The following is a 26,386-nucleotide window of genomic DNA, read 5'->3' as shown; positions in this document are numbered from 1 at the left end:
GCTTTAGACATGATGTACTGTTAGTCTGCTTGTGAAGTTTCATGCCCAGTACTGATCTGAGATTCTTGTGTTCTGAAGAGCCTTTAATGGGGCATAGTGCCTAGTTCTGGCTTCTGAACATTATCTTTGCTATTATTTTGATAATTTTACTTTATCCAGTTTTAAGGAAAAAAGTTGTTTCTTGACTATAACTGTTTTAATGTTTAATAGATAATTACAGTATATAGGACTTTTTGTTACTTAGTGTTTACCAGATACTCTTTTATAAATATTAATATCTAGCTATTATGTGAATTACAGAGATTTGTTAGTTTTGTATTACATTTCTCTTAGCATAAGCATATTTTCTGATATTACTGTGTAATTGTAACTTTGAGCAGTATTCATAATTCATGAAATATTAAGTCTATGAAATTATATTCATAAGTATCATTTAAGTAGAAATTGGCATTAAATTTTATTCAGTGATCTATTTTTTGTTTGTTTTTAATTTCAGCTATACCAACAGGGACGCTTGTGTCAATTGGGCAGTGAATTTTGTGAATTGGAAGTTTTTGGTAAAGTATTGAGAGCTTTGGATAAAAGGTAAATTCATTTTGTAACAATTGTGGTAAACTATACTATACATATTCTGAATTTTACCATTGTGATCATTTTTTAAGTTTACAATTCAGTAGCCTTAACTACATTCATTTTGTTTTGAAACCATCAATACCACCCTTGCTTTCTGCGTTCAAAAAACAAAAATGAATTCATCTTCCGTGTTCTGGCTATTATGTGGTAGGAGTTATATGAAGGTGTAGGTGACATGGCCTTTGATTGTTCTTGCTGTTATTCTTCCCTAAATTTAAATGGCATTTCTTTTTCCTAACCTACATTTCTAGGAAAATAAGAATATAGTTTTACAAAATACTCTATAATCTCTAGTATGAACATTGGCAAGTTGTTTCATTTGTTCAAAAAATTAAGTAAATACTTGTTAGAATCCCCGTATGTGCAGATACTGTTTTAGATGTTGGTTACAGCAGTGATTAAGTTCCTCAAGGTCTCTTCCTCATGGAGTTTGTATTTTAGAAAGGGATAATACAGTAATCAACAAGTAAATCACATTTTTTCACTGTTTAGGGATGCCTTGGGAATGAGGCCTGTGTACTTAGCCTAAGAGAAATTTCTTGGTTAGTTGATTAATTAAAATTAGTCTATAGAAAAATAACAGATGAGAACTTCATTTTGGGACAAGAAGGCTATAGGAAAACTTGCCTAAAAAATCCCTTAAGAAAAGGTTAGTTTTCTGGGATTTGAATTTCTCTGTGCAGTTCTAAAGATGGCCATTGTAAAGATTTAGTGGACTACCTCTCTTTCATCTCTCAGGTTATCTTTCACCAAGTCCAAATCCCTTGGTAAGTGTTTAATGTATTTGTGAAACTAAAAGCATGTAGTTTGACTTTTCCTCCCCTTTATCCAAAGCAGTGACTTGGTTATTTACAGTTTTGTTTAAAACAATTTTTTTTATTGAGATGATTCACATACCATAAACTCACCATTTTGAATTGTACAATTCAGTGGTTTTTAGTATTTTCACAAGTTTTTGCAACTATCACCACTGTTTAATTCTGGAACATTTTCATCATCCCAAAAAGAAATGTGGTACCCATTAACAGTCACTCTGTTTCCCCTTACCCCTAGTCCCTGGCTGACCCGTAATCTACTTTCTGTCTCTGGATGTATGTACTCTAGACATTTCATATAAATGGAATCATATAATATATGCTCTTCTGTGACTGAATTTTACTTATAATGTTTTCAGGATTCATTCGTGGTTGTTTCAGTACTTCATTCCTTTTTATGAATAATTTTCCGTCATGTGGATGTACTGTGTTTTGATTATTTAGTCATCTGTTGATGAACATTTGGGTTGTTTCTACTTTTTGGCTATTATGAATAATGCTGCTGTGAGTGCTCATGGACAAGACTTTGTGTGGACATAGCGTTGTCTTGTGTGCATATGTAACTAGGTTGAGTAACCCCTAAATTGTTTTCCATGGCGGCTGCACCATTTTATGTCCCTGCTACCATGTATGAGGGCTTCCCAGGGGGCGCTAGTGGTAAAGAACCCACCTGCCAATGCAAGAGGACCAAGTTTGATCCCTGGGTCGGGAAGATCCCCTGGAGGAGGGCATGGCAACCCACTCCAGTATTCTTGCCTGGAGAATCCCCATGGACAGAGGAGCCTGGTGGGCTACAGCCCATAGGGTCGCAAGAGTCGGACACAACTAGTATGACTTAGCACTCATACACGCACCCATGTATGAAGGTTCAAATTTTTCCATATCCTTGCCATCACTTTTTTTTAAGTAGTATTATAGCCATCTTAGATGGTGTGAAGTGGTATCTCATTTGTGAGTTGATTTGCATTTCCCTAATGACTAATGATATTGAGTATCTTTTCTTGTGGTTATTGGCCATTGGAAATCTCTGTTAAAATCTAGTGCCCATTTTTAAATTGGGTCATTGTTGAACTACAAGATAATTTGGTTTTTAAAATTGATGTCAGAAGTTCATTTTATCCTTCACAGTCATCAGTGTACACATACAGAATCACTGGATCCACTGAGTGAAAAATACTAGGCTAACTGTGAATTATTATGGCATCATAGGCAAAAAGCTGCTTTTTATCTTATCCTATCTTTGAAAATAATGGTATTATTACTTCAAAAAAGCACGTGTTTTCAAAAAGGACAAAATATGTTACCTTTATAATAACAATAATGACCTTTTCCTTCTCTTTCAGACATTTGCTTCATCATTGTTTCCAGGCTTTGATGGATCATGGTGTGAAAGTTGCTTCAGTCTTAGCCTACTCATTCAGTAGACGGTGCTCTTACATAGCAGAATCAGATGCTGCAGTAAAGGAGAAAGCCATTCAGGTTGGCTTTGTCTTAGGTAGGTAATGGTGAAATAGAGGAGTGTTTTGTCCTGTGACATGACTCAGAATTAAACCTGCTGGCATTAAAGGATTCTCCCAGTACATTCCCAAAGTCAACATGAGGAGGTTATGAGAGAAACATCAGAAGAACTAGGTGTGATACATTGAACATTAACTTTGTGCTACGGGCTATACTATGCATTTAAATACTATCTTTCAAAAAAAACCCTCGTGAAATTCCAGTGATGTGATGGTATTAATAGCATTTTACAAATGAGGAAATAGACTCAGAAAAGTTGAGTAACTTGCTCAAGTCACATAGTAATGGAGCTAAGTTTAGAGCCCTGTGGGTTTGTGATTCCAACCACTTACCTTCCCACTGTGTCAAACTGCTACCAACCTCTTTCATAGCTGTGACATGGGGCAAAGTTCTTTTGGGACCTGAGCTTTCCCATCTCTAAAATGAGGGTAAATCTGCATTTCTTGTGGGCATATTCAAGAATATTGAAAACATAAATGGAAAAGGATTCTAAAAAGATTTTTATGCTACACGTACAGAAAACTATTGTTTACCTTTTGCATAACATTTTAATATGCCTTTTATAAATTATTTACATAGGTAAATATGTTTCAGGCACTTATTATTGAAGTTATTGCTACCCTTTTTTGTCAAATATTTTGAAATGATTGTGGATTCACTGACACTATCAAAACCAGGAAATTGATACTGGTTTAATAGTTTTACCTAGACTACAAACCTATTAGGTCAACCAAAACATCTGTTCGAGTTTTTCTGTAACATCTTACAGAAATACTCAAAGGAACTTTCTGACCAATCCAATATTTAACATTCATTGATTTTTATATATACTCATTTGTGTGTGTGTTTAATTTAAATGTAGTTGACCTACAATATTATGTTGGTTTCAGGCATACTGCACAATGATTTGGAATTTGTGTACATTATGAAATGATTGCATGACAAGTATAGTCCCCATACAAAGTTATTACAGTAATATTGACCATGTTTCTTAGGCTGTATGTTACATTCCTGTGGCTTATTTATTTTCTCACTGGAGGTTCATACCTCTTAATCCCCTTCACCTATTTCACCCCATCCCTACCTCCTTTCCCTGGCAACCAGCTGTTTGGTTGGTGTATTTATGACTCTATTTTCGTTTTGTTTTGGTTTTAGATTCTACATATAAGTGAGGTAATATGATATTTTTCTTTCTCTGACTTAATTCATTTAGCGTGATACCCTTTAGATTTATCTGTGTTGTTGCAAGATTTCTCCTTTTCAAAAAAATTGTGATTGGATAGTACTCTATGTGTGTATAAATGTATCTCATACCTTTTTTATCCATTCATCTATTGATGGATATTTAGGTTGCTTCCATATCTTGGCTGTTATAAATAATGCTGCAGTGAACATTGGGGTGCATGTATCTTTTTAAATTAGTGTGTTTGCCTTTTTTTGGGTAAATACTAAGAAGTGAGACTGCTGAATCATATAGCAGTTCTATTTGTTATTTTTTGAGCAACCTTCATACTGTTTTCCATAGTAGCTGTGCCAATTTACAATCCTACAAACAGTGCAGGAGGATCCTTCTCATGAATACTTGTTAATTGTTGTTTTGTGGTAATAGCCATCCTGACAGGTAGGAGGTGATATCTCATTGCGGTTTTGATATGCATTTCCCTGATATTTAGTGATGAGAAGCATCTTTTCATGTATCTGTTGGACATCTGTAAGTCTTTTTTGGAAAAATGTCTGTTCAGGTTCTCTGTCCATTTTTAACTGGAGTGTTTGATTTTTGAGTTGTCGTGTGTGCTTTTTCTATGCAGTTGATTCCATGTAAGTATTTATATAACCACCATTACCATCAGGATACAGGACTGTCCCATCATCACATTCTACCATTCTTTTTTAAAAAAATTATTTATTTATTTTAATTGGAGGATAATTGCTTTACAATATTGTGATGGTTTTTGCCATACATCAACATGAATCTGCCACAGGTATACATGTGTCATCCCCCCCATCCTGAACCTCCCTCCAACCTCTCTCCCCACCCTGTCCCTCTGGGTTGTCGCAGAGCACCAACTTTGGATGCTCTGCTTCATGCATCAAACTTGCCCTGGTCGTGTATTTTACATATGTCTACCATTCATTTTTAACTTCTCACATTAACGTGTATGTCTCTTTCTCTCTTGCATGTCCACATATATTCTTCATCAACAAGTTTTCATGATCATTTCCTTCAATATTAGAGAAAAATTTTTGTAGTGGTCATAGACAGTTTGCTGGAGGAATTCAACATTCTTTTCCAAAAAGAATTTTCAGCATTTATCCTTTGATAGTCCCATGGACTATAAATTGCAACACAGAATTATGACTTAAGAATGTCTGTTAACAGTAGACTGTTTGTGATCTTGATGAATGTTAATATTGACATCCATTTAGTCCTAGATGGTCATGTAAATATCTGTGTGGTAGATTTTTAGTATCAAGGAAGATGAAAGGCAGGAAGGCTAATATTCACTGAGCTCTTCTGTTGTCTCTACACTCATACCAATCTGCCCTCTTTAAGGAGCCAGATTGAACAACTATATTATCAGTCTTGATCCTAAAATTACTGAAACAGTGAAAAAACTTCATACCAGAAGTCTGTGTGATGTATACTTTTTTTAAAATTGCAGCTTTATTGAGATGTACTTCATGGGCCACGCAGTTTACCCAGTCAAAGTATACAGTTCAAAGGTTTTTAAACTTAAGATCCCACAAGCTGCACGGTCATCACAAAGCTGGGACCCTGCTCCACTGGTGCGGATGCCTCAGAGTTCTGAGAAGAGGGCCCGTGGGTCTAGAATCGTGACCTCGAGGAGGGGCACCTCAGTGACTAGTTGTTTGATGGGATACTGTGCATCTAGAGCTGTAAGTGTTGGAAATCTGCAACTGGAATTGACTTCCAGAGATGATTGCACTGCCCGAGTAAAGAAGCGTTACCTGTGGGCACCGTCAGCAGAGCCCTTTCTGACAGAAACAGGAAGGTACTGGGGAGTGTCTCTTACTCCTGCAGTCTTGCAGCCTTCTCTCTAATGCCTTCTTTGGTAGAGACTACCAGGGAACCAACTGGCAAAGGAGAAATGTGATAATAGAGTCCTAGCCCTGTGTCATCAAAGCCTAGAAGGGTTGGTTTGAAGCTGAAAAACATGATAGCCTAATAACCAGCACAATGCCCAGTATGTTGAGAGGGTGAGTAGGAGATTGCTTAATATGAATATTATAATCTCATTAATCCAGTCATTTAGTGAGCACCCTAAAATAATAATAATATTTAGGGGAAGAAATATTCTAAAGAACACTTCTCTCCATTTAAAATATTTGTTTCATTACACACAATTAAACATAAAACACCAGACTGAGCAAAATATTTTTTCTTCAACCCAGCTCCTGTTGACACTATTAAGACTAGTTGGTACGATCAAAAAATGTATTAAACCACTAGGAGGGGGTCATGAGCCTCAAAAAAGATGGACAGTATTCTAAGGAGGTGATGCCCAGATGCTCAATGCATTAGGACTATTGAAGGACAGCAATTTGATTTTTTGCTAAAAAAAAAAAAAATTGAGATGATCTAGCACTACTGTTTCTTTTAATCTGTGTGTCCTCTGTAATGTGGTTTATTGTAAGAAGATGAAGTTTATTTGAAAAGTTAACATTAACCCTGCATGATGAAAATGTTAGAAAAATCACTAAATATAGTGGCTAATTAACTGGAAAATGTCAGTGGAATATTTTTAGAGGGTTAAAACTCTTGATTCCTTATTCAGGGTGTCAACTTGGATCTAATGCCGCTAGTTTGTTTGAAAGTTTTTTTAAAATTTCATAGTTGGTGTCTTTGTTTTGGACTAGAAAACACAGAGGTTTTTTCCATTTTAGATAACGTTCATGGTAAGCATGCTTTCAGGTGATTGTTAAATTATCTGAAGATTTTGGTTTCTCTTGTCCTCAGGTGGCTTTCTTTCAGATGCAGGCTGGTACAGTGATGCCGAGAAGGTTTTTCTGTCTTGCCTTCAGTTGTGTACTCTACACGATGAGATGCCTCATTGGTTTCGTGCAGTAGAATGTTGTGTGAGGTAAGTTGGAGTGGTCCTGTGTTACATGCTGTAATGGTGTTAGTGGCTTTTCTAGTTCTAGCTCATCTAAGCAAACGCCAACATTTGATTAACCTTCTGAGATGACATTCATGTGTCAGTTTCACTAGTCTGGTCTCCTGTCTCTCATCTCCAAAACACAGTTATCTTGCTACAGACAGCTTAGATTGAAGTATTATGAACCAGACTGTGTTTTATATATATCTCTTTTCTTTGTCATAGACCTCGTTTGTTCATTCATTCAACAAATATTTATAGAATGCTGCACTAGGCACTGGGTGCTTGGAGAAGAAATATACTTTTTTCTTGGGTGTTTTTTTGTTTGCTTGTAACAAACAGAAATGTTTGTTTACATTTCTGGAATCGTACATAACCTGATTAATATTTTACTTATAAATAACTTCTTGAAAATTCATTTTTTAACAGATATACTTAAAGGCAAGCAAATTCAGAAGGACTCGGTGCTTTTATGATCTTTATTTTTTTGTACATGTAGCATTTAGTTTTAGCTGTTTTCATGTAGGTTTTCTCTGTGTCCCCCCCCAATTTGATTTGACATTTCTTTAAAAGAATTTTTTTAATATATAAAACTAAAGGAAAGTTGAAATAAAGTTTAAAAAATAATGAAGAAATTCTTTGTCATAAGTTAACCAGAGTCTGGTCAATTTACTGAATTTATTATATTTTTACTGAATAAGTGATGATATTTCTTGTGTATCTTAGAAATGAGTTAATTAAATCTGAACCTCTTGAGAGCTGGAATATAGGTTCTTTTACATAAAACCATTGTTGATTTATATTAACATTTACTAATGCTCTCTGCTCAGTCTTTTGAGGTTATTATACTGTTTTATACAGGGCTCACTTGTGTTAGACAGAACTTCAAATCCTGAAGTATAATGTAGAAACTTAGTTATAAATAATATTTTAGAAGCTTAGGACAATTGCCCAGAGATATTTTATGATAAATTATAGTAATAATTGCAACCCCAATAATTGTAGCCCACCAAGTTCTTCTGTCCGTGGAGTTCTCCAGGCAAGAATACTGGAGTGGGTAGCCATTCCCTTCTTCAGTGGAATCTTCCTGACCCAGGGATCGAACTCTAGTCTCCAGCATTGCAGGCAGATTCTTTACCATCTGAGCCACCAGGGAAGCTCCAATAATAATAATAATAATAATTGTGTGCAGAAGCTATAAAAGGATTGGTTATTGGGCCTATACTTTGTAGTACTGATAAAAAATAATCTGTGTCATCTTTCCTCTCCACTTCTGCCTAGGAATAGGAGACTTGACTATATATCATGGGATTTTAGGGGCTAGCTAAATGTTTCTTTGTGTATGAACTAGTTAACTTAGAATTTTAAAAATCCATTTTGTATGATGTCATTGTAGATTCCTGTTTCATAGCAGGCAGTCTTTTGACCTACAGGTATAACATTTTCTTCTTATATATGCTTGCTTTTTACTCATGAAGTCAGATTTATTTCTTTTGGATATCTAACATTTCTCTTGTCTGTCTGATTTTAAGGCTCTTATATAAATTTTACATCAATATAACCAAAAGATTTTGTTTTCTCCCAGGACTAGGGCTCCTCTTCTCTTTCCTGTCTTTTATTAACTTTAGCATGTAGCTCACTATGTTGGTAAATGTTACAGGCAAGGAGAAGGGCAAAAGGCTCATGCCAGCTGAGTTCTTTTTTTCAGACAGAAAAAATAGTTTTCCTAGAAGCCTAGGCCTGTCTTCTTTGCTTACCTCTCTTCAAAACTAGAAAGCTGGACAGACTCTGCATATCCCCCAACCAGTGTAACGTGGTCTGGGGAGCAGAACGTTTTTAATTGTGCATTTTACTGCTCCAAATGAACTCATGGGTCTACATTAAGGAAGGAGGAGAGAGGAAAATATTGGATAGGTTACTTTAATTCAGTTACTGTTTTGGCTGTCTTTAGAACAAACACATATGAATAGAAAAATGCCTGTGCCAAGAAACATCTGTTTATAATACTAGCTTACTGCCTGTATACCTAGACATCTTGTTCTTAAGAATTTGAAATTTCAGAATAAAATTGGCTTCTGCACAGCTATACTTGATAAATTCTTGGTCATGATAGGCATACATAAAGTTTTTAGTATTATAGTAGTATTGTTTGAAAAAAAGATTAAATTATTCTTAGCTTTTGAGTTGGGAAAACTCTGTTTTGGAGAACAGATGCTAATGAAATCCTTTAGCCAGCCCCAGGAGTTTTGAGCCTAATCTAAGAGTGTGTTTTTAAATTTAATAGCACAAAATCAGTTTCTAATTGGGATGGAATGAAAGCAGTATAGAGCAGATGTTGGAGAATCATCTTGTTAAACCTGGTACCATTTCTCAGTCTTTGTTTTTTTCCTTGAAGACACGACTTAGTTTCTCTTACTTTAATTTTTCTATTTAATAACTTTGTTCTGCGTATGCCTGTGTCAATTACCAAACAAATCGAAAACATTCAGAAATCTATGAAGAAGAAAATAAATATGATCTGTAACCCTGCTGCCCAGAAATAACCACAGTTATTATTTTGGTATATTTGGGGGATTTTAAGTGAAAAATTGAACTTGCCAAACCGAGAGGAAAAGACTTGAATCTAGATTGAAGAAAGAACCCTGAGCCCTAGGAAGATGAATTTCTTGAAATCTAAGAATAAGTAGAAATTAGAAGCTAGGAGACAATAGCAGTATCTCAATTACTCTGAAAATACTATACAACATTTAGGATAAAATTCAAATTTTTCAAGTGTATAGAGACCAAATATACCTCCATGTCTTTTTCCTAAGGAAAACAGTCAAGAAATTTCTCTAACCAGATAAAAGTTCAGTAATAGCAAATCTCAAGGTAGGGGAAGGTAGTGTAGAAACAGTGATAAATAGTGAGTATTGTAATATATACTAGACATAATGGAGTAGAAAGAGCATGAAGAACAAATTGTGAATTTGTAATATGTCTTATATAAGGATTTTTTTTTTTCAAACTGGAAATGAAAAGGAAATTATAGAAATGAAAAAACAGGGATTTCCCTAGTGGTTCAGTGGCTAAGACTCCAAGCTCCCAGTGCAGGAAGTGTGGGTTCAGTCCCTGGTTGGGAAATAGATCCCACATGCTGCAACTGAAAGATCCAGCGTACCACAAGGAAGGTCAAAGATCTTAGTGCCTCAGCCAAGACCTGGTATAGCCAAAGAAATAAGTGTTTTTTAAAATAAGGAAATAAATTCTCAGTTACCACCTAAATGTAAGATGATTTTCTTTTTCCACCTGAAAATTGAAGAGTTGCCTTACAAAGCCCCTCTTATTATGTGATGTTCTTTCAAGTCTGTTGTTTTAAACAACAAAATACTATTTGGGAAAGAAATGTTAACCTGAAAACTTAGCCTGTGCCAGCATTGGGAAACTCATAGAGATCACCTGCCCCAATTTTCTTTTTAAGAAAGTAATGAAGAACTTCCCTGGTGGTCCGGTGGTTAAGAATCTGCCTGCCAATGCAGGGGAAATGGGTTTGATCCCTAGTCTGGGAAGATTCCACATGCCCTGGGGCAGTTAAGCCCATGCTCCACAACTACAGAGCCTGTGCTCTATAGTTCATGTGAGGCAACTACTGAAGCCGAAGTGTCAGAACTCCTGAAACCACGTGCTGTAACTCCTGAAGCCTGTGTGCTCTGGAGCCCGTGCTCCACAATGAGAGGAGCTACTGCAGTGAGACGCCTGCACACTGCGGCTACAGAAAGCCTGCAAGCAAGGAAGACCCCATGCAGCCAAAAAGAAAGAAAGAAAGTATTGGAATTTAATATGTTAAGAATTACTCTGGAAATCATAGCCTTATAGATGTGTTAGATATCTTTATTAACTGGCTTCTTGAATATTTCTTTGAAATGTAATGGATTAAGTGACTTGGTTGCAGAAATTATGGATGTCCACTTGTCTTAGGCAGAAGGAGAAAGCCCAGTGGTCTTAATTCTTTGCAAATGGTTGATGGTACCTTTGGATAAAATTTCTAGTGACATTATACCAGGCTCAAAAGTGCTAATTTTCAAACAAGTGAAAATGTTTTACTCTGAAAAACTGTTAGGTGATTCAAAAAGTAGTTTGATGATGAAAATAAATGTTTTAAGATGCATGTGAACAGTTTACTAACATTTCATAAATTGCAAGGAAGAAAAGTTTTAAAAATTTAGGTTTAAAATATTTATAACATAAAGATGATTTAAATATTAGAGATTTCAAAATTTTATCATATATATCCCTAAAACTTAGTATGTTCAAGTTGGCAGAAAACCTTTTTGGATAGAAGGTGGAGGCTGATGTTATTATGTTCAGGTTGCTTTATACTGGGCATATATGATAGCCTATTTTAAAAGTATGTATTTGGAAAAATGTAGTACTATAAGGAAGTATTATAACAGTCTCATCTTGGTGCAGGGAATATGAATGGCTGTCATTATTTAATGTTCAAACATTGTCAGTGCTTAGGGAGGGGTATATAATAAATTGATTAATGGAAAAACATGATAGACATTCCAAATTAGAATAGTGAGAGTAGAGTGGTAAGAATGATTGAAGACGTGTCCAAGCAAGATACAAGCAAAGAGAATAGAGGACATAACTAAGTATGATCAATGAAAAATGTGAAACAAAATCAAATACAAGTGTCATTACAGTACATGTAAATGGGCTCAATTCCCCTATCTAGAGACAGTGACTGCCAAGAAGGTGAAAAAATGAAACCCGGCTATATACTGTTAAAAGAAAATAGCCTCAAACAGTAATATCAACAATAAAAGCAGAATTCAGTATAAAAAACCCATTAGTTAATTAAAAAGGATGTTGATAATAAAACGTACAATCCACAAACTAAAAGGTCACAAACCCAGGTATCAGCCCTCTATGGCTTGGACAGAGGAGTTTGGCGGGCTACTGTCCATGGGGTCACCGAGAGTCAGACCTGACTGAGCATGCACACACATGGGCACGTAAGCAGTACACTGTAAAAATACAAAGAATTTGATTTTAAAAATATATGTAAAAGTCAAGTATCTCCAAAGTAGGTTAATTCAGAATTCATAGAGGTTATCAGGGTACTAGGTTTTCCCCATCTTTTCACTCCTCTAATCTCCAGTGGCTGTAAGAATGCTCCTGTGGTTTGAGGTATCCCATGCAGATTCCGCATTGTCCAGCAGAAGACAGACTGTATTTTATCTCTGATGACAAAAGAGCCTTTCTTGGAAACCACCAAGCTGACCTACCCTTGTGTCTCATTAGGCAGAGCTAGATCATTTGTTTACCTCTGAATCAGTCACTGGCAATCTGAATAGGATCACTATGTTAGGATTGGCTTAAATGATTGGCTTAAACTAATGATTTACTCATGAGTCCTATAAGAAAGGAGTCAGTGCCTCACAAAATCAGGGTTCTACCAATAAGCATGAGATGAGGAAAATGCCTTGGTTAGGGAACCAGCAGTATCTGTCTCCTCGCACAGTGCTTTGCTCCCCCATTTAAAATTAAAACCACACCAGATAGGTTATTTATTAGAAATACAGAGTTACCTAAACTGACCCAAGAAAAAAATAGAAATTCTTAATGAAATCTAGAGCAAATTGATAGAATCAGAAATCAGAAAAGTCCAGGACCAGAAGGAAAATTTTTTTAATAATTTTTTAAAAAATGTGGCAAAACTAGAATCCTCATGCATTGCTAATGAAAATGTAAAACGGAGCAGCTGCTATGGAATAGTTTGGTGGTTTTTTAAAAAGATGAACACAAAAATTACCATATAACCCAGCAGTTTCAGCCCTAGATATATATATCCCAAAGAATTGAAAACTGGGATGCAAACAGGTAAGTGTATGCTAGTGATCATTGCAGAATGTTTCACACTGGTCAGAACGTAGAAATGACTCAAGTATCCGCCGACAAAAGAACCCTTGAGCAACGTGGGTTTGAACTGTTGAGTGTCCACTTAATACACAGATTTTTTTTCAGTACATGCATAATACAGTACTACATGGTCTACTGTTGGTTGAATCCATGGATACAAAGGCCTGACTGTAAACTTATATGAGAATTTTTTTTTTCTTTACTGGCCTAAAGGGTCAGTGCCCCAACCTCCAAATTGTTCAAGAGTCAGTTGTGGATATACAGCAAAATAATATTCAACCAACTTTGATATATGCTACAATATAGGTGAGTTTCGAAAGTAATATTCTAAGTGAAATATGACAGATACAAAACCACAAATACTGTATGATTTTACTTAAATATCTAGAATAGATAAATTTATAGAAACAGGTAGATTGAGGTTACCAGCAGCTGGGGGATGTACAGAGAGAATGGGAAGCTATTGTATATTATAGAGTGTCTGGGGTGATGAAAATGTTATGGAAATGCAAGATGATTCATTAAAAAATACACTTGGATAAGCGGGAGAGAATTTTTTTTCCCCTTCACGTTTACTTTTAACATACTTTGGTCATGTCTGTCTAAAACTAGTTATCTTGCTCAATCTTATAGTAAATATATTTATAAACTAGTGGCCTTTGACCAGGGGTTGTGAAGTGAAAGTCGCTCAGTCGTGTCTGACTCTTTGCGACCCCATATACTGTCCATGGAATTCTCCAGGCTAGACTACTGGAGTGGGTAGCCTTTCCCTTCTCCAGGGGATCTTCCTGACCCAGGGATCGAACTGGGGTCTTCTGCATTGCAAGCAGATTCTTTACCAACTGAGCTATCAGGGAAGTAGTGTGGCTTTTAGATTTGTATATTTTCCACTTCAAACAATGAGTACCTTAATTAATTAAATGGTTGCTTTTGATAATAGCTATTGATCAAGTAGCTATGATTTTATGTTGTCATAAAAATAAAATACTGTGGGACTGTGGGTATACGGGAAGTCTGTTTATCTTCTCAGTTTTGCTGTGAACCTAAAACGGCTCTAAAAAATAAAATCTATCTTTAAAAAATATTAAAATAAAGACTGTGCTTAATGGTTATGCCACGTTTGGAGAACCTTGAGAGCCTGCCTTTTCCTTAGGCTGAACACTGAGATAGAATTAGATCCTTGGTTGCACCAGAAGTTTCTTGGATCCTGCATCCTGCTCATTTGTAAGCCCAGATGAACACACAGACCCTGAAGAGTCTACATATGTTGAATTTGCCCTTTTGTTTCAATAGATAATCAGCAGAGACTGGAGAAGAGATCAAGCTGTGCTTTTTCTAGCATGAAATACTTAGTTTGCTACCCCCATCATATTCCAATTACTAATTTTCAGAAACTTACTTTTAGGGAGACTACCTACAGTGAAGTTTGCTGGAAATGCAGTTACTAGTATTGTAGAAATGACTGGTGAGCATGTTTCATTCTCTAAATTTAATTTTTTTTCCTCGTTCAGCCATTTGGATAACTATCAAATCTGTATTTTCTTATACCAGTCCTTTTTTCTCAACGGTTTTTTTTTTCCTGGACTGTTGTAATCTCTTCTGTTGTGGGTTGCCTTACCTCCAGTCTTGGCTTTACTGTAATCCATTCTGCATGCTATAACCACAGCTGTCTTTCTAAAATTTCACTATTTAATATGGTAACCATTAACCACATGTGACTATTTAACATTAAGAATTAAAAGTCAGTCCTAAGTCACACTGGGCATATTTCAGATACTCATTAGCCACTTGTGGCTACTAAATTGAGTAGAGCAGATATGGAACATTTCAGTTGGTTTTATTAGACTGTGTTGTCCTACAGCATAAATAATTTTTTCCTTGTGATGAAAATTCTTGGGATTGACACTTAACAACTTTTATAGGTTTAACATACAGTAATGTTCTTTTATCATTAAATTAACATCCCTCATACTTATGACTGGAAATAGTAACTTTTGTCTGCCTTCGTCCACTTCCTCTCCCCCTACCTCCCACCTTTGCTAATCGCAAATCTGATCTCTTTTTCCATGGGTTTGTTTTTAACGTATAATTGATCCACAATACTCTGTTAGTTCCTGTTACACAACATAGTGATTCAATATTTCTATATAACTCAAAATGATCACCAGATAAGTCTATAGTTATAATGTGTCACCATACAGAGATTTTACAAACTTATTGACAATAGTCTCCATATTGTATATGACATACCTGTGACTCCTGCAGCGAGAAGTTTGTACCTCTCAACCTGCTTCACTTGTTTCTTTCTGTACCCCATTCCCCTCTGGCAGCCACCTGCTCCTTCTCTGTGTCTAACTCTGTTTCTGTTTGTAATGGTCATTTGTTTTTTAGATTGCAAGTATAAGTGAAGTCATTCAGTATTTGTCTTTCACTCTGATTCATTTCACTTAACATAATACCCTCTAGGTCCATCTGTGTTATTGTAGATGGCAAGGTTTCATTCCTTTTTATGACTAATACTCTATTGTGTATATATACCACATCTTCTTTATCCATTAATCTATTGATGGGTGCTTTGGTAGTGCCCATATTTTGGCTATTGTAAATAATGCTGCAGTGAGCATAGGGGTGCATACCTCTTTTCTAATTAATGTTTTTGTTTGGATGAATACCCAGGAACTTCTGTCCATTTTTTAATCAGGTTCTTTGTTTTGGTGATGTGTGGATTCTTTGTATATTTTGGATATTAACCCCTTATCAGATACATTGTTTGCAAGTATCGTCTCCAATTCCCTAGGTGATCTGAATTGGTTTTTGATAATTTCCTTGCTGTGCAAAAGCTTTTTAGTTTTATGTGTTCCCTTGTATTTACTTCTGCTCTTGTTTCCCTTGCCTGAGGAGACATAGTAACAAAAAAAATTACTAAGATTGATGTTAGAGAGCTTACTACCTATGTTTTCTTCTAGAAGTTTTATGGTTTCAGGTCTTACACTTAGGCCTTTAATCTGTTTTGAATTTAGTTTTGTGTATAGTGTGAGCAGGTCGTCCAGTTTGATTCTTTTGTAGGTTACTGTCCAATTTTCTCAACACCATTTATTGAAAAGGCTGTCTTCCCCATTATATATTGCCTGCATAGTTAGAATGAAGCTCCTGATGGTCATAGATTCTTTCTCTCTTTACTAAATTTCACTTTTTTTTCATTGTGGCAGGGATCATTGCAAACTCTGGGTTATTAAATGAGCAATTTGTCAAGTGACAGTGTCTCTTTATTTTGTATTACTTTAGCATGAAAAGTCTGTATACCAAAACATATGTTTTTCTACTTTTATATTTCTGGTTTAAAATATAAATCCAATCAACTCATCTGATAATTACATATATTTTTTCTTCAAGTTGAAATTTTGGGGTTTCCCTGGTGATCAGCGGGTAAGACTCCATGCTGCCAGTACAGGAGGCCCAGGTTCGGTCCCTGGTCAGGGTACTGGATCCTGCACACCACAGCTAAGAGAAAAAAAAAAAATCCTGCATGCCACAAGTAAACATCCCACATACTGCAACTCAGACCTGTTCAGCCAAATAAATACTAAGATAAATAAATGGGGGAAAAAAAAAGAAATTTGGTATCATGAAAAATACTTAATTTAGAATGTTTGATTAACCTTGTTGCTGTTGTTCAGTTGCTTAGTCATCACTATCTCTTTGCGACCCCATGAACTGCATCAGGTCAGGCCTCCCTGTTCTTCACTATCTCCCAGAGTTTGCTCAGACTCATATCCATTGGGTCATTGATGCTTTCTAACCGTCTCATCCTCTGCTACCCCTTTCTCCTCTTTCTCTCAGTCTTTCCCCATATCAGGGTCTTATTTGACTCTTAGTATCAGGTGGCCAAAGTAATGGAGCTTCAGCTTTAGCATCAGTCCTAACAGTGAGTATTCAGGGTTGATTTCTTTTAGGATTGACTCGTTTGATCTCCTTGCAGTCTAAGGGACTCTCAAGAGTCTTCTCCACCATCACAGTTCAAAAGCATCAGTTCTTCGGCACTCAACTTTCTTTATGGTCCAAGTCTCCAATCTATACACGACTACTGGAAAAACCATAGCTTTGACTATACATATAGACCTTTGTCAGCAAAGTGATGTCTCTGCTTTTTGATACACTGTCTAGGTTTATCATAGCTTTTCTTCCAAGGAGCAAGCATCTTTTAATTTTGTGGCTATAGTCACAGTGATTTGGGAGCACAAGAAAATAAAATCTATCACTGTTTCAGCTTGTCCCCCATCTATTTGCCATGAAGTGATGGGACTGAATGCCATGATTCAGTTTTTTGAATGTTGAGTTTTAAAGCCATCTTTTTCACTTTCCTCTTTAACCTTCATCAAGAGGCTGTTTAGTTCCTCTTTGTTTTCTGCCATTAGAGTGATATACTGTGTTGTTTTATATGAGGGTTTTAGTCTTTTCTAAAAGCAGTTAATTGTATGGTGAGTGTTGGAAGGATGCACATTGTGTAATGTTCCACCTTATTGAATAATCCTGATGATTTAGAATTACTCTTTTTATTTTTGCCTGCGCTGGGTCTTACTTGTGGTATGTCGGATCTTTCTTTGCAGCATATGGGATCTAGTTCCCTGGCCAGGCATCAAACCTGGGCCCCCTGCCTTGGGAGCACACACAGTCTTAACCACTGGACCACCAGGAAAGTCCCCCAAAGTACTCTCTTTTAGAATAGATTGGTGATTGCCTAGGGGGAGGGAGAGGGATGAATTGGGAGTTTGGTATTGACAGATGCAAACTGGTATATATGGAATGGATAAACAACAGGTCTTACTGTATAGCATAGGGAATTATGTTAATACAATATAGTAAATCAACTATACTTCACTTTTTAAAAAACAATAATAAAATTACTCTCTTTTTTCCTGACTATACAACAGAAAGCTAGAGATCAGAAGATTGTTACCATCTCTCTCATCTTGGGTCATTGATATGTTAGTATTTTTGGAATAGATATAAAAGTTAGATATTAAGTATCTGGGTTTCATTTAATACTCCTGAAGAATGCTTCCTAACCTCTCCATACTTGGTTTTCTTTTTCTTTTTTTTTAACTTGATTTTCATTCATTTATTTATTTTCCACTTGTTTTTCTTTTAAATGATGTTTATACCTTGTTCCCTCTCAGAGCTGAGCATTTTCATAAAATTATATTGGCATGATATATGGACATAATGTTTTAGCCAACATCATAATAGATTCTTAAATATATGTCAGCTCCTCACAGTGTTCTGTCTCATATGTGGTTCGTACAGATGTATAGCCTGTTGCTATCTTGACCTCAGTCTGACCTAAAGCATTTTACTACTCTTACATATCACTTGATAATCAGCATGGTTTTGCAGATACTTGTGTGTAAAAAATTCTGTATTTTTCCATCATAGAGGATAAAGGTTATGAAAGAAAGAACTGGCAGTACCACAGTTTTCAGTGAACTTGTCTTACTAGAAAGATAATTGAATTAGCATTTTTATAAAGCAACATAAAATGAGCAGCAGCTGATCAAAGGTTGCAGACTATACTAGAAAAAAGAATGGAAAGTAATGATAGGTAATAGGATTTCATGTTGATCTTTATTGTCTTCATTATTTTCCAGATTTCTTATAATAAAACTGTATTACTTTGGGATTTGGAACAAAGAGAGTTAAGTAATACATGTAGTACATGACAAGTGCACAAAGTATACAAAATATTTAGAGAGGATAAGGAATCAACGTTGGATCAGATTAATCACCGGTAGCTTTCTGGGATGAACATACACTTCTTTCTGTGTGTTAGTCAGTCCCAGCTTGGGCCAGACAGTTGTTTTCCAGTACTGCCTCGTTTCTTCTGTCTGGTGACCTTAACTCATTTGGGTGCTATGTAGCCATCTGTAAGAGGTTACCAAGTCTACCATATAGAAAATAGCTATCAGAAATAGGCTCATATTATTTGTGCAATTGCAGATTGCTTCATGTACGAAATGGAAACTGCAAATACCATTTGGGTGAAGAAACGTTTAAGTTAGCTCAGACATATATGGATAAACTCTCAAAACATGGCCAGCAAGCAAACAAAGCTGCACTCTATGGAGAACTGTGTGCACTCCTGTTTGCAAAAAGTCACTATGATGAGGTGAGTGTTTTGAAGTATATTTCATTATAACCAGTAAGTATCTGTTAAACTGAAAATAAGTCATATAACCTCATATTTGTCTTAATAGATCTCATTTTCACATAATGCGTTTACTTAAAGCAATATACATTTGTAATGGAATATTTTAAATAGGCAAAAGGAGTATTCTGTGAGATGGATTTTAAACATACACGTGTACAATTTTACGTTTGTTTTTAATTTGACTAAATGTACTTCTGCCTAAATTATTTTGACAGCATGCTCAGTTAAATGAACCTTTAGTGGGTGCTTTATTATTGGTTGTGTAGCTCTGGGTGAACTCGCATAACTTGAAGGCATTCATTTCATTGGGAACCTAGATTTTATTTATACTTTAATTGCATTGTTTTGCTTCTATCTCTGAGTTATCAGAAAGTAGTAGCCTCCATTTTGGCTTTATACTATTAAATTAAGGCTTTGGTGCTAATGAATACATAGTTGAAAAGTGAGCTGTGTGGGCCTAACTCTTTTACAAGGTTACTTTATTTATGGAAGAGTATCATAATTATTTTGCACTGTCAGATAGCTGTCATTTAGCTTTAATATTTTAAAATTGCCCTAATATCAATTTTTGCCCTGCAATGTAAATATATATGTATATGTTCCACATTTAAAGGAAAGTGACCATTAGAAGTGAAATTAGAGAATTCTAGAATAACTGTAAAGTGATGTTTACAACCCCAAAGCTAGGATCATCCCGCTTTTAATATTTATCAAAGAAGGCATTATCAAAAAATGTTGGAAGTGTTGAACATGTTGAAGTGTATGGTGAGAGTTTGTTAAGTTTTTTAAGAAACTGCCAGATTGTCTCTACCAGCATACGTTCCCACCAGGAAGAAGTGAGAGCTCCTGTTACTCCATACCCTTGCCAGCATTTGATGTTGTCAGTGTTGTAGATTTTGGCTGTTCTAAAGAGGCATGCCTCATTGTTTACATTAACTATTTTTCAAAGCTTAATATTTCATTCTAAGATGAGTAAGTGCTGAGGATCTAATTATAGCATGCTGACTGTAGTTAATACTATATGTATATTTGAACTTTGCTAAGAATAGCTCTTAAATGTGCTCATCACACATAAAAAAAGAGAACACTGAGGTGATGCATGTGTTAATTGGATTGATTGTGATACTCATTTCACAGTGTGTATGTATATCAAATCTTGTACAATTTAAATATATACAATTTTTGTCAACTATACTTCAGTAAAGTTGGGGGGAAACTTTTTTTAGTCATCAAGCTTATTTGTTAAAATCTAAAATACTAATCGGCATGCCTGCATTTTCTCAGGAGGTTTATATTTTTTTTTCTGGTTCTTTTTGATGCTGAATTCTTGTGTCTGCTGAATTAGTTCTGTTGATGAATTGTTTTGCTGCCCCCTTTATGCAGTAACTGTTCCAAAGCATGTCAGTCTAGATATAGAATTTGGCCCTTTTCTGTTGTTTTACACACCAAAAACAAAGAACCCCATTCACAAAAGGCCTTTGTGTGGACAGCCTTTATGGAAATGAGAATGAAGTAAACAGCAATGGTATTTGCCTGCCTGAAAAGTTCTGGGAATTCCCTGGCGTCTGGTGGTTAGAACTTTGGCATTTTCACTGCAGAGGACCCAAGTTCAGTCCCTGGTGGGGGAACTAAGATCCTGCAAGCCATGAGGCATGGCTAAAAAAAAAAGTTCTTTAGGTGCTCCACCATGACCCTCCTTTATCTCTCCACATATGTCCTCCTCATCTTGGCCGTCTCTGATTGCTCTTTCATTGTTTCTTTTCATCTGTTTCTCATACTCCCCTGCATCCTTCTTTCTGTTCTGTAAAGTAAATCATGTCTTGCCATTTTTTACTCCTGTACTCAGCTCCAGGCCCATCTTCTTCTGTCCAGACTCACCAGTGTATTCAGTGGAACAGAAATATCTTTTATTCACCAGTTCCCACTTTATTTACCAGCAGTTACTGTTTAAGTGACAGTTTTTTTCTTTCTGAACATTTGAATTGGGGGGTGTTATACTGGAGAAGGAAATGGCAACCTACCCCAGTATTCTTGCCTGGAAAATACCATAAACAGAGGAACCTAATGGGCTACAATCCATGGGGCTGCAAAAGAATCATTCACGACTTAGCAACTAAATGGCAATCAACAGCAACATACTATATTTTATTCATAATCTTTGGAATTCACTGCACATTCATGAGGAACATTTAAGTCTAGAGATGTTTCTTGTGTAATTCTGATAGTTTATAAATTTGTCATTGATACCTACAGAAAAGTACACAAATCTTGAGGATATAGTTTGATGAAATATCACCATATTCTGCTCTGAGTCCATATAGTCTAGGATATACCAAGATAATACCAACTTCCAAACAGCACTGACTTGGAATAACACCAGTTGATTTCTTGCTCATGTTGCTTCCTGTCTTGGTCTCTCTGTGGCTCTGCTTCACATCATATCTACACGTTGATCAAAACCCGCATGTTGTGGAGCGGCCTCTGTCTAGAACTTTACCAGCATTGGAGCAAAGGCAAAAACAGTATGGGGAAGGAATTACTGGTTCTTGAAGCTTTCTCCTGGAAATGGCACATTTCACATGAACTCTGCTTATATTTTAATTAATATTTTGGCTAAAGGAAATCTTTAATGTGAAAGGGAAGTTTATCTTTCCTCAAGCTGCTGCTGCCAAGTCGCTCCAGTCATGCCCTACTCCATGCGACCCCATAGATGGCAGCCCACCAGGCTCCTCCATCCCTGGGGCTCTCCAGGCAAGAACACTGGAGTGGGTTGCCATTTCCTTCTCCAATGCATGAAAGTGAAAAGTGAAAGTGAAGTCGCTCAGTCGTGTCCAACTCTTAGCGACCCCATGGACTGGAGCCTACCAGGCTCCTCTGTCCATGGGATTTTCCAGGCAAGAGTGCTGGAGTGGGGTGCCACTGCCTTCTCCGTATCTTTCCTCAAAGAGGGGCAGTAAATATTTTAAAAGCAGTATTACAATTTACCACAGATTTTACATTCTTACTGGGGCAAAATCAGCTTATTTAGTATCTTACAAACCAGGTTTTTTTTAACCCAAATCATTTTTTCTTATTTTTTCCTGTTTCATTTTTGCATCAAAATTGCTTCTGAAGAGTTAACATCTTTTAGGTGGAATGAAAGAGGTGGAAGCTTATAGAAGAAAACAAATGTTTACTTTCTAATTTTCAGGTGGTTTTCCCCACATTTTTATGATCCTTTTGTAATATTTTTTGTTTCCTTGAAGCAGTTCTTACTATCCAGAATAATTCATTTTGCTTCCCCACCCTCCACCCTACTAAGCACTAGGAGATGAACGCCATTCTATTTTTGTCCCCTACTAGATACCTAGGCCCTAGCACATTGTGTGACACTGTCTCAAAGAGGTGTTGTGTTGGTTAACTGTATCACTGCACATAAAAAGCTTAGAACAAGAGCTAGCACAAAGTGAGCACCCAACTACACAAGCGATTGTAGTAGAACAATATCACAAAGAAGTGTTACAGTAGGGGGAGGAAAGTACAGGAAACCTTGTCTGGAGCGGAAACCTGAAGGACAGCTTAGGTGGTTTAGGGGGTTAGAGGAAGGAGGGGAATGTATCTTAGGGCAGAGGAAATGGTATGTGCAGAGGCTCTGGGACAGAAAGAACATGCTTCTGATGTCCTGAATATGTGTCACATATCCAAAGAAAAATGTAACGAGCATACTTTAAAGAAAACTCAGCCTCTGAGAGGAAATTTTAAGTGTAAATATTTTGTGTGTCTTCCTTATTCAGGTACTTGAAAGCTTGCGGGAAAAATTCTTAAGCATTTCATTGAATACTGTCAATTTGATACATCACAGGGTTTGCTCTTCTGTAAATTTTTTTAGGCATACAAATGGTGCATTGAGGCAATGAAAGAAATCACAACAAGCTTACCAGTCAAAGTCGTGGTGGATGTTTTAAGACAAGCTTCTAAGGTAAATATAATGTTAAAATTATTAAATGGATTATAGAGTTTAATAAGCTTCAAATTTGTGTTAATTAACCTACTGTTTGGGGGCTTCCCTGGTGGCTCTGCCTGCCAGTGCAGGAGACACAGATTTAATCCCTGATCTGGGAAGATCTTTTGAAGAAAGAAATGGCAGCTCACTCCAGTATTCTTGCCTGGAGAATCCCAAGGACAGACGAGCCTTGGTGGGCTGTAGTCCATGGGGTCGCAAAGAATCAGACACAACTGAGTGACTGAACAGCAACAACCACCACCTGCTATTTAAAAAATTAAGTGTTGCATACTCATGGATACCAACATCTATTTTCTAAATTTTTATGCTCAGTTTCAGGAATCTGGCTTCTTCTTAAACCTTTACAGCAACCTGAATTCCTTATGCCGTGATTGTATGGGCTTTGGTCACTTTTCTCCTAAAGGATAGCCTAGTATTAAATCTTTCAGTCACAGTATTGCAGTCTCACAGTGTGATAGCTTTCTGTTCTTGACCTGATAGGCAATACTTACTTGATGTTTCTTCTTACTGGGTAAAAAAAACAGAATGAATTAAGTCTTTGAAATCATTTAGTAATATTTTTAAATTGCTGCTTTAGTAAACTGAAGCTTTAAAGCATTGATACCATTTTCAGATACAGTATTTCCCAGAGCTTTTCCATTTTGAATATTCCACTTTGGCTGGTTTTATATACGGAAATTTCAGTTAGAAGAATTTTTCTAAAATGACAGATTTAGAAGAGTCTTAAGATTTCTGTAAAATTTATTAAGTCATTTTAGAGCAAGTAAATAGCATAAATATTCAGGTAATCATTAGAGCTAGAAGAGACAGTAATATGTTTTTTAATTTAAAACATTGAATATGCATTTAGTATAAAGACAGCTTAATTTATGTGCAAGATTTATATTTCTGTATTTAAATGATACTTAGTTAAAGTCTACTGACTTTCCCATGAATCAGAACATTTTAAGAAGTAATAGGAATACTTGGAATTCTGTACATTTAAAGATTATTAGATGGAAAACTTCCAAATAGTTTTAAGCCACTGGGATATAAATAAGTACTTTAGGAAATAACGGTGAACCGTCTCCCCCCACCTCACCCCCACTATTTTATTTTATTTATTTATTTTTGGATGTAAATAACATATTTAATTTTTTTAATAGATAGAATTGAAAGCGGGTTTGTTCCCCAACAATCTAGATGGAAAATGCCCTTTCCCATGAAGTTTTCTAAGTGTAGATAAATACGCTCACCAAAAAAGCATCTCTTTGAAATACTATTAACTTCATTAATGTCTCTGTGCCTCAGTTTCATTCTCTTTAAAATGGGAATTTTGAAGAGACCTTACTTGTAGATTTTTCCTTTCAGTTAAATGAAGCAGAGCATGTAAAACACCCAGGACATTGCTTAGTAGAGCTAAGCAATATATTTCATTTAGTTGTTTTTCTTTTTTTTTTTTCCTATACTACAAAGCTAGTCATCAAGACAGTATGGTACTGGCACAAAGACAGAAATATAGATCAGTGGAACAAAATAGAAAGCCCAGAGATAAATCCACGCACCTGTGGACACCTTATCTTTGACAAAGGAGGCAAGAATATACAATGGAGAAAGGACAATCTCTTTAACAAGTGGTCCTGGGAAAACTGGTCAACCACTTGTAAAAGAATGAAACTAGAACACGTTCTAATACCATACACAAAAATAAACTCAAAGTGGATTAAAGATCTAAATGTAAGACCTGAAAGTATAGAGCTCCTAGAGGAAAACAGGGAAAACACTCTCTGATGTAAATCATAGCAGGATCCTCTATGACCCACCTCCCAGAGTAATGGAAATAAAACCAAAAATAAGCAAATGGAACTTAATTAAACTTAAAAGCTTTTGTACAACAAAGGAAACTATAAGCAAGGTGAAAAGACAGCCTTCAGAATGGGAGAAAATAATAGCAAATGAAGCAACTGACAATTAATCTCAAAAATACACACGCAACCCCCCCCACCCCCCACTATTTTAATAACATGTAAGAATGGGAATATATGAGCTTTTTAAGATACCTTTGTTATAACAGTTTAGTTCTGGGCATGACTGAAAATTTTAAGTTTTATAATTACTCAGGATATGTACACATCTGTTTATAATGGAATTTTCAAATACTTGGAAGGAAAGAAATTACAAATAGATCCATTCTATTTATGTTTGAAGATGTTTTTTTCTTTTTAACCATTGTAGTTTGAATATATAAATCGTATTTAACACATTCATTAACTGTTTGTGAGTTATTTAACAATTTTTCATTTCATCTTTAGGCTTGTGTTGTAAAACGTGAATTTAAGAAAGCAGAGCAGTTAATTAAACATGCAGTGTATTTGGCACGGTACGTGATTGTTATTAAAAATACCATTTAAAATTGTCTCTCTCTACTTTATATCCTAATAGTTTTGTATCTTTTTATAGGGATCATTTTGGATCCAAACACCCAAAATATTCTGATACACTGCTAGATTATGGGTTCTACTTACTCAATGTAGATAATATCTGTCAGTCTGTTGCAATTTATCAGGTATGTTAATAGTTACACTTTTTCTTTCAACCTAAATTGACTTGCTGAGCTATAATTTGTTTATGGTGTATAAACTACTCTCTAAAAATAACTTTTTCGGAGCCCTTTCTCATATATGGCACACCATTATTTTACTAAATAATAACAGAAGTAAAACTTAACTTCTTTAGGAATTAAAGAAGTAAAACTTCTTAAGACTTACTGTTTTAGGAATTAAAGAGGCTCATCTAGGGAAAAAGTTTGGAGTTGTGGGTCAGTATTTAGGAGTAGTTTTCAATTTTTTCATTTACCCAGATGATGTCTTTGTTGTTACTTGAGCACAAATCATTATAGTGCCCTTGTAGTAGCAAGAAGGGTAGATAACAGTTATTTTAGGCCTTAGTCAATCTTAGGTACATGATTTGTTATGCCATCACTCTGGACAAGGTATCCCTGATTTTATAGTTTATTTCTGAGGAGGATATAGAGAAAAAACACTAATGTAATTCCTAAGACATGTGAATGACTTTTATTAGTAAGCCATTGCCTTTTAATTCAGACTTACTCTTCAGAAAATCAAGCCGTGAGTGACTTTTATGTTCTGTTGTGACCTAAATTTGGAGAAGGAAATGGCAACCCACTCCAATATTCTTGCCTGGAGAA

At 35.8% G+C, this 26,386-nt stretch overlaps 1 protein-coding gene across 2 annotated transcripts in view; it reads left to right on the top strand.

The window, feature by feature from the left end:
* APPBP2 (amyloid beta precursor protein binding protein 2) overlaps positions 1 to 26,386 on the top strand; it is a 61,012-nt gene that overhangs the window by 20,118 nt on the left and 14,508 nt on the right. For both annotated transcript variants that reach the window (XM_055577396.1, XM_055577394.1), the window contains exons 2-8: positions 497 to 585; positions 2,792 to 2,943; positions 6,946 to 7,069; positions 18,986 to 19,154; positions 23,065 to 23,154; positions 25,491 to 25,558; positions 25,639 to 25,744. In XM_055577396.1, the coding sequence (XP_055433371.1) occupies positions 2,823 to 2,943; positions 6,946 to 7,069; positions 18,986 to 19,154; positions 23,065 to 23,154; positions 25,491 to 25,558; positions 25,639 to 25,744 (678 nt within the window). In that variant the 5' untranslated portion in view covers positions 497 to 585; positions 2,792 to 2,822. The remainder of the gene's footprint in view (positions 1 to 496; positions 586 to 2,791; positions 2,944 to 6,945; positions 7,070 to 18,985; positions 19,155 to 23,064; positions 23,155 to 25,490; positions 25,559 to 25,638; positions 25,745 to 26,386) is intronic.

Source organism: Bubalus kerabau, chromosome 4 (assembly GCF_029407905.1).
Source record: "Bubalus kerabau isolate K-KA32 ecotype Philippines breed swamp buffalo chromosome 4, PCC_UOA_SB_1v2, whole genome shotgun sequence".
In the NCBI taxonomy this organism is placed as follows: Eukaryota; Metazoa; Chordata; class Mammalia; order Artiodactyla; family Bovidae; genus Bubalus; species Bubalus kerabau.
The sequence above is the reverse complement of the archived record's forward strand: the minus strand, read 5'-3'. Positions and strand labels throughout refer to the sequence as shown.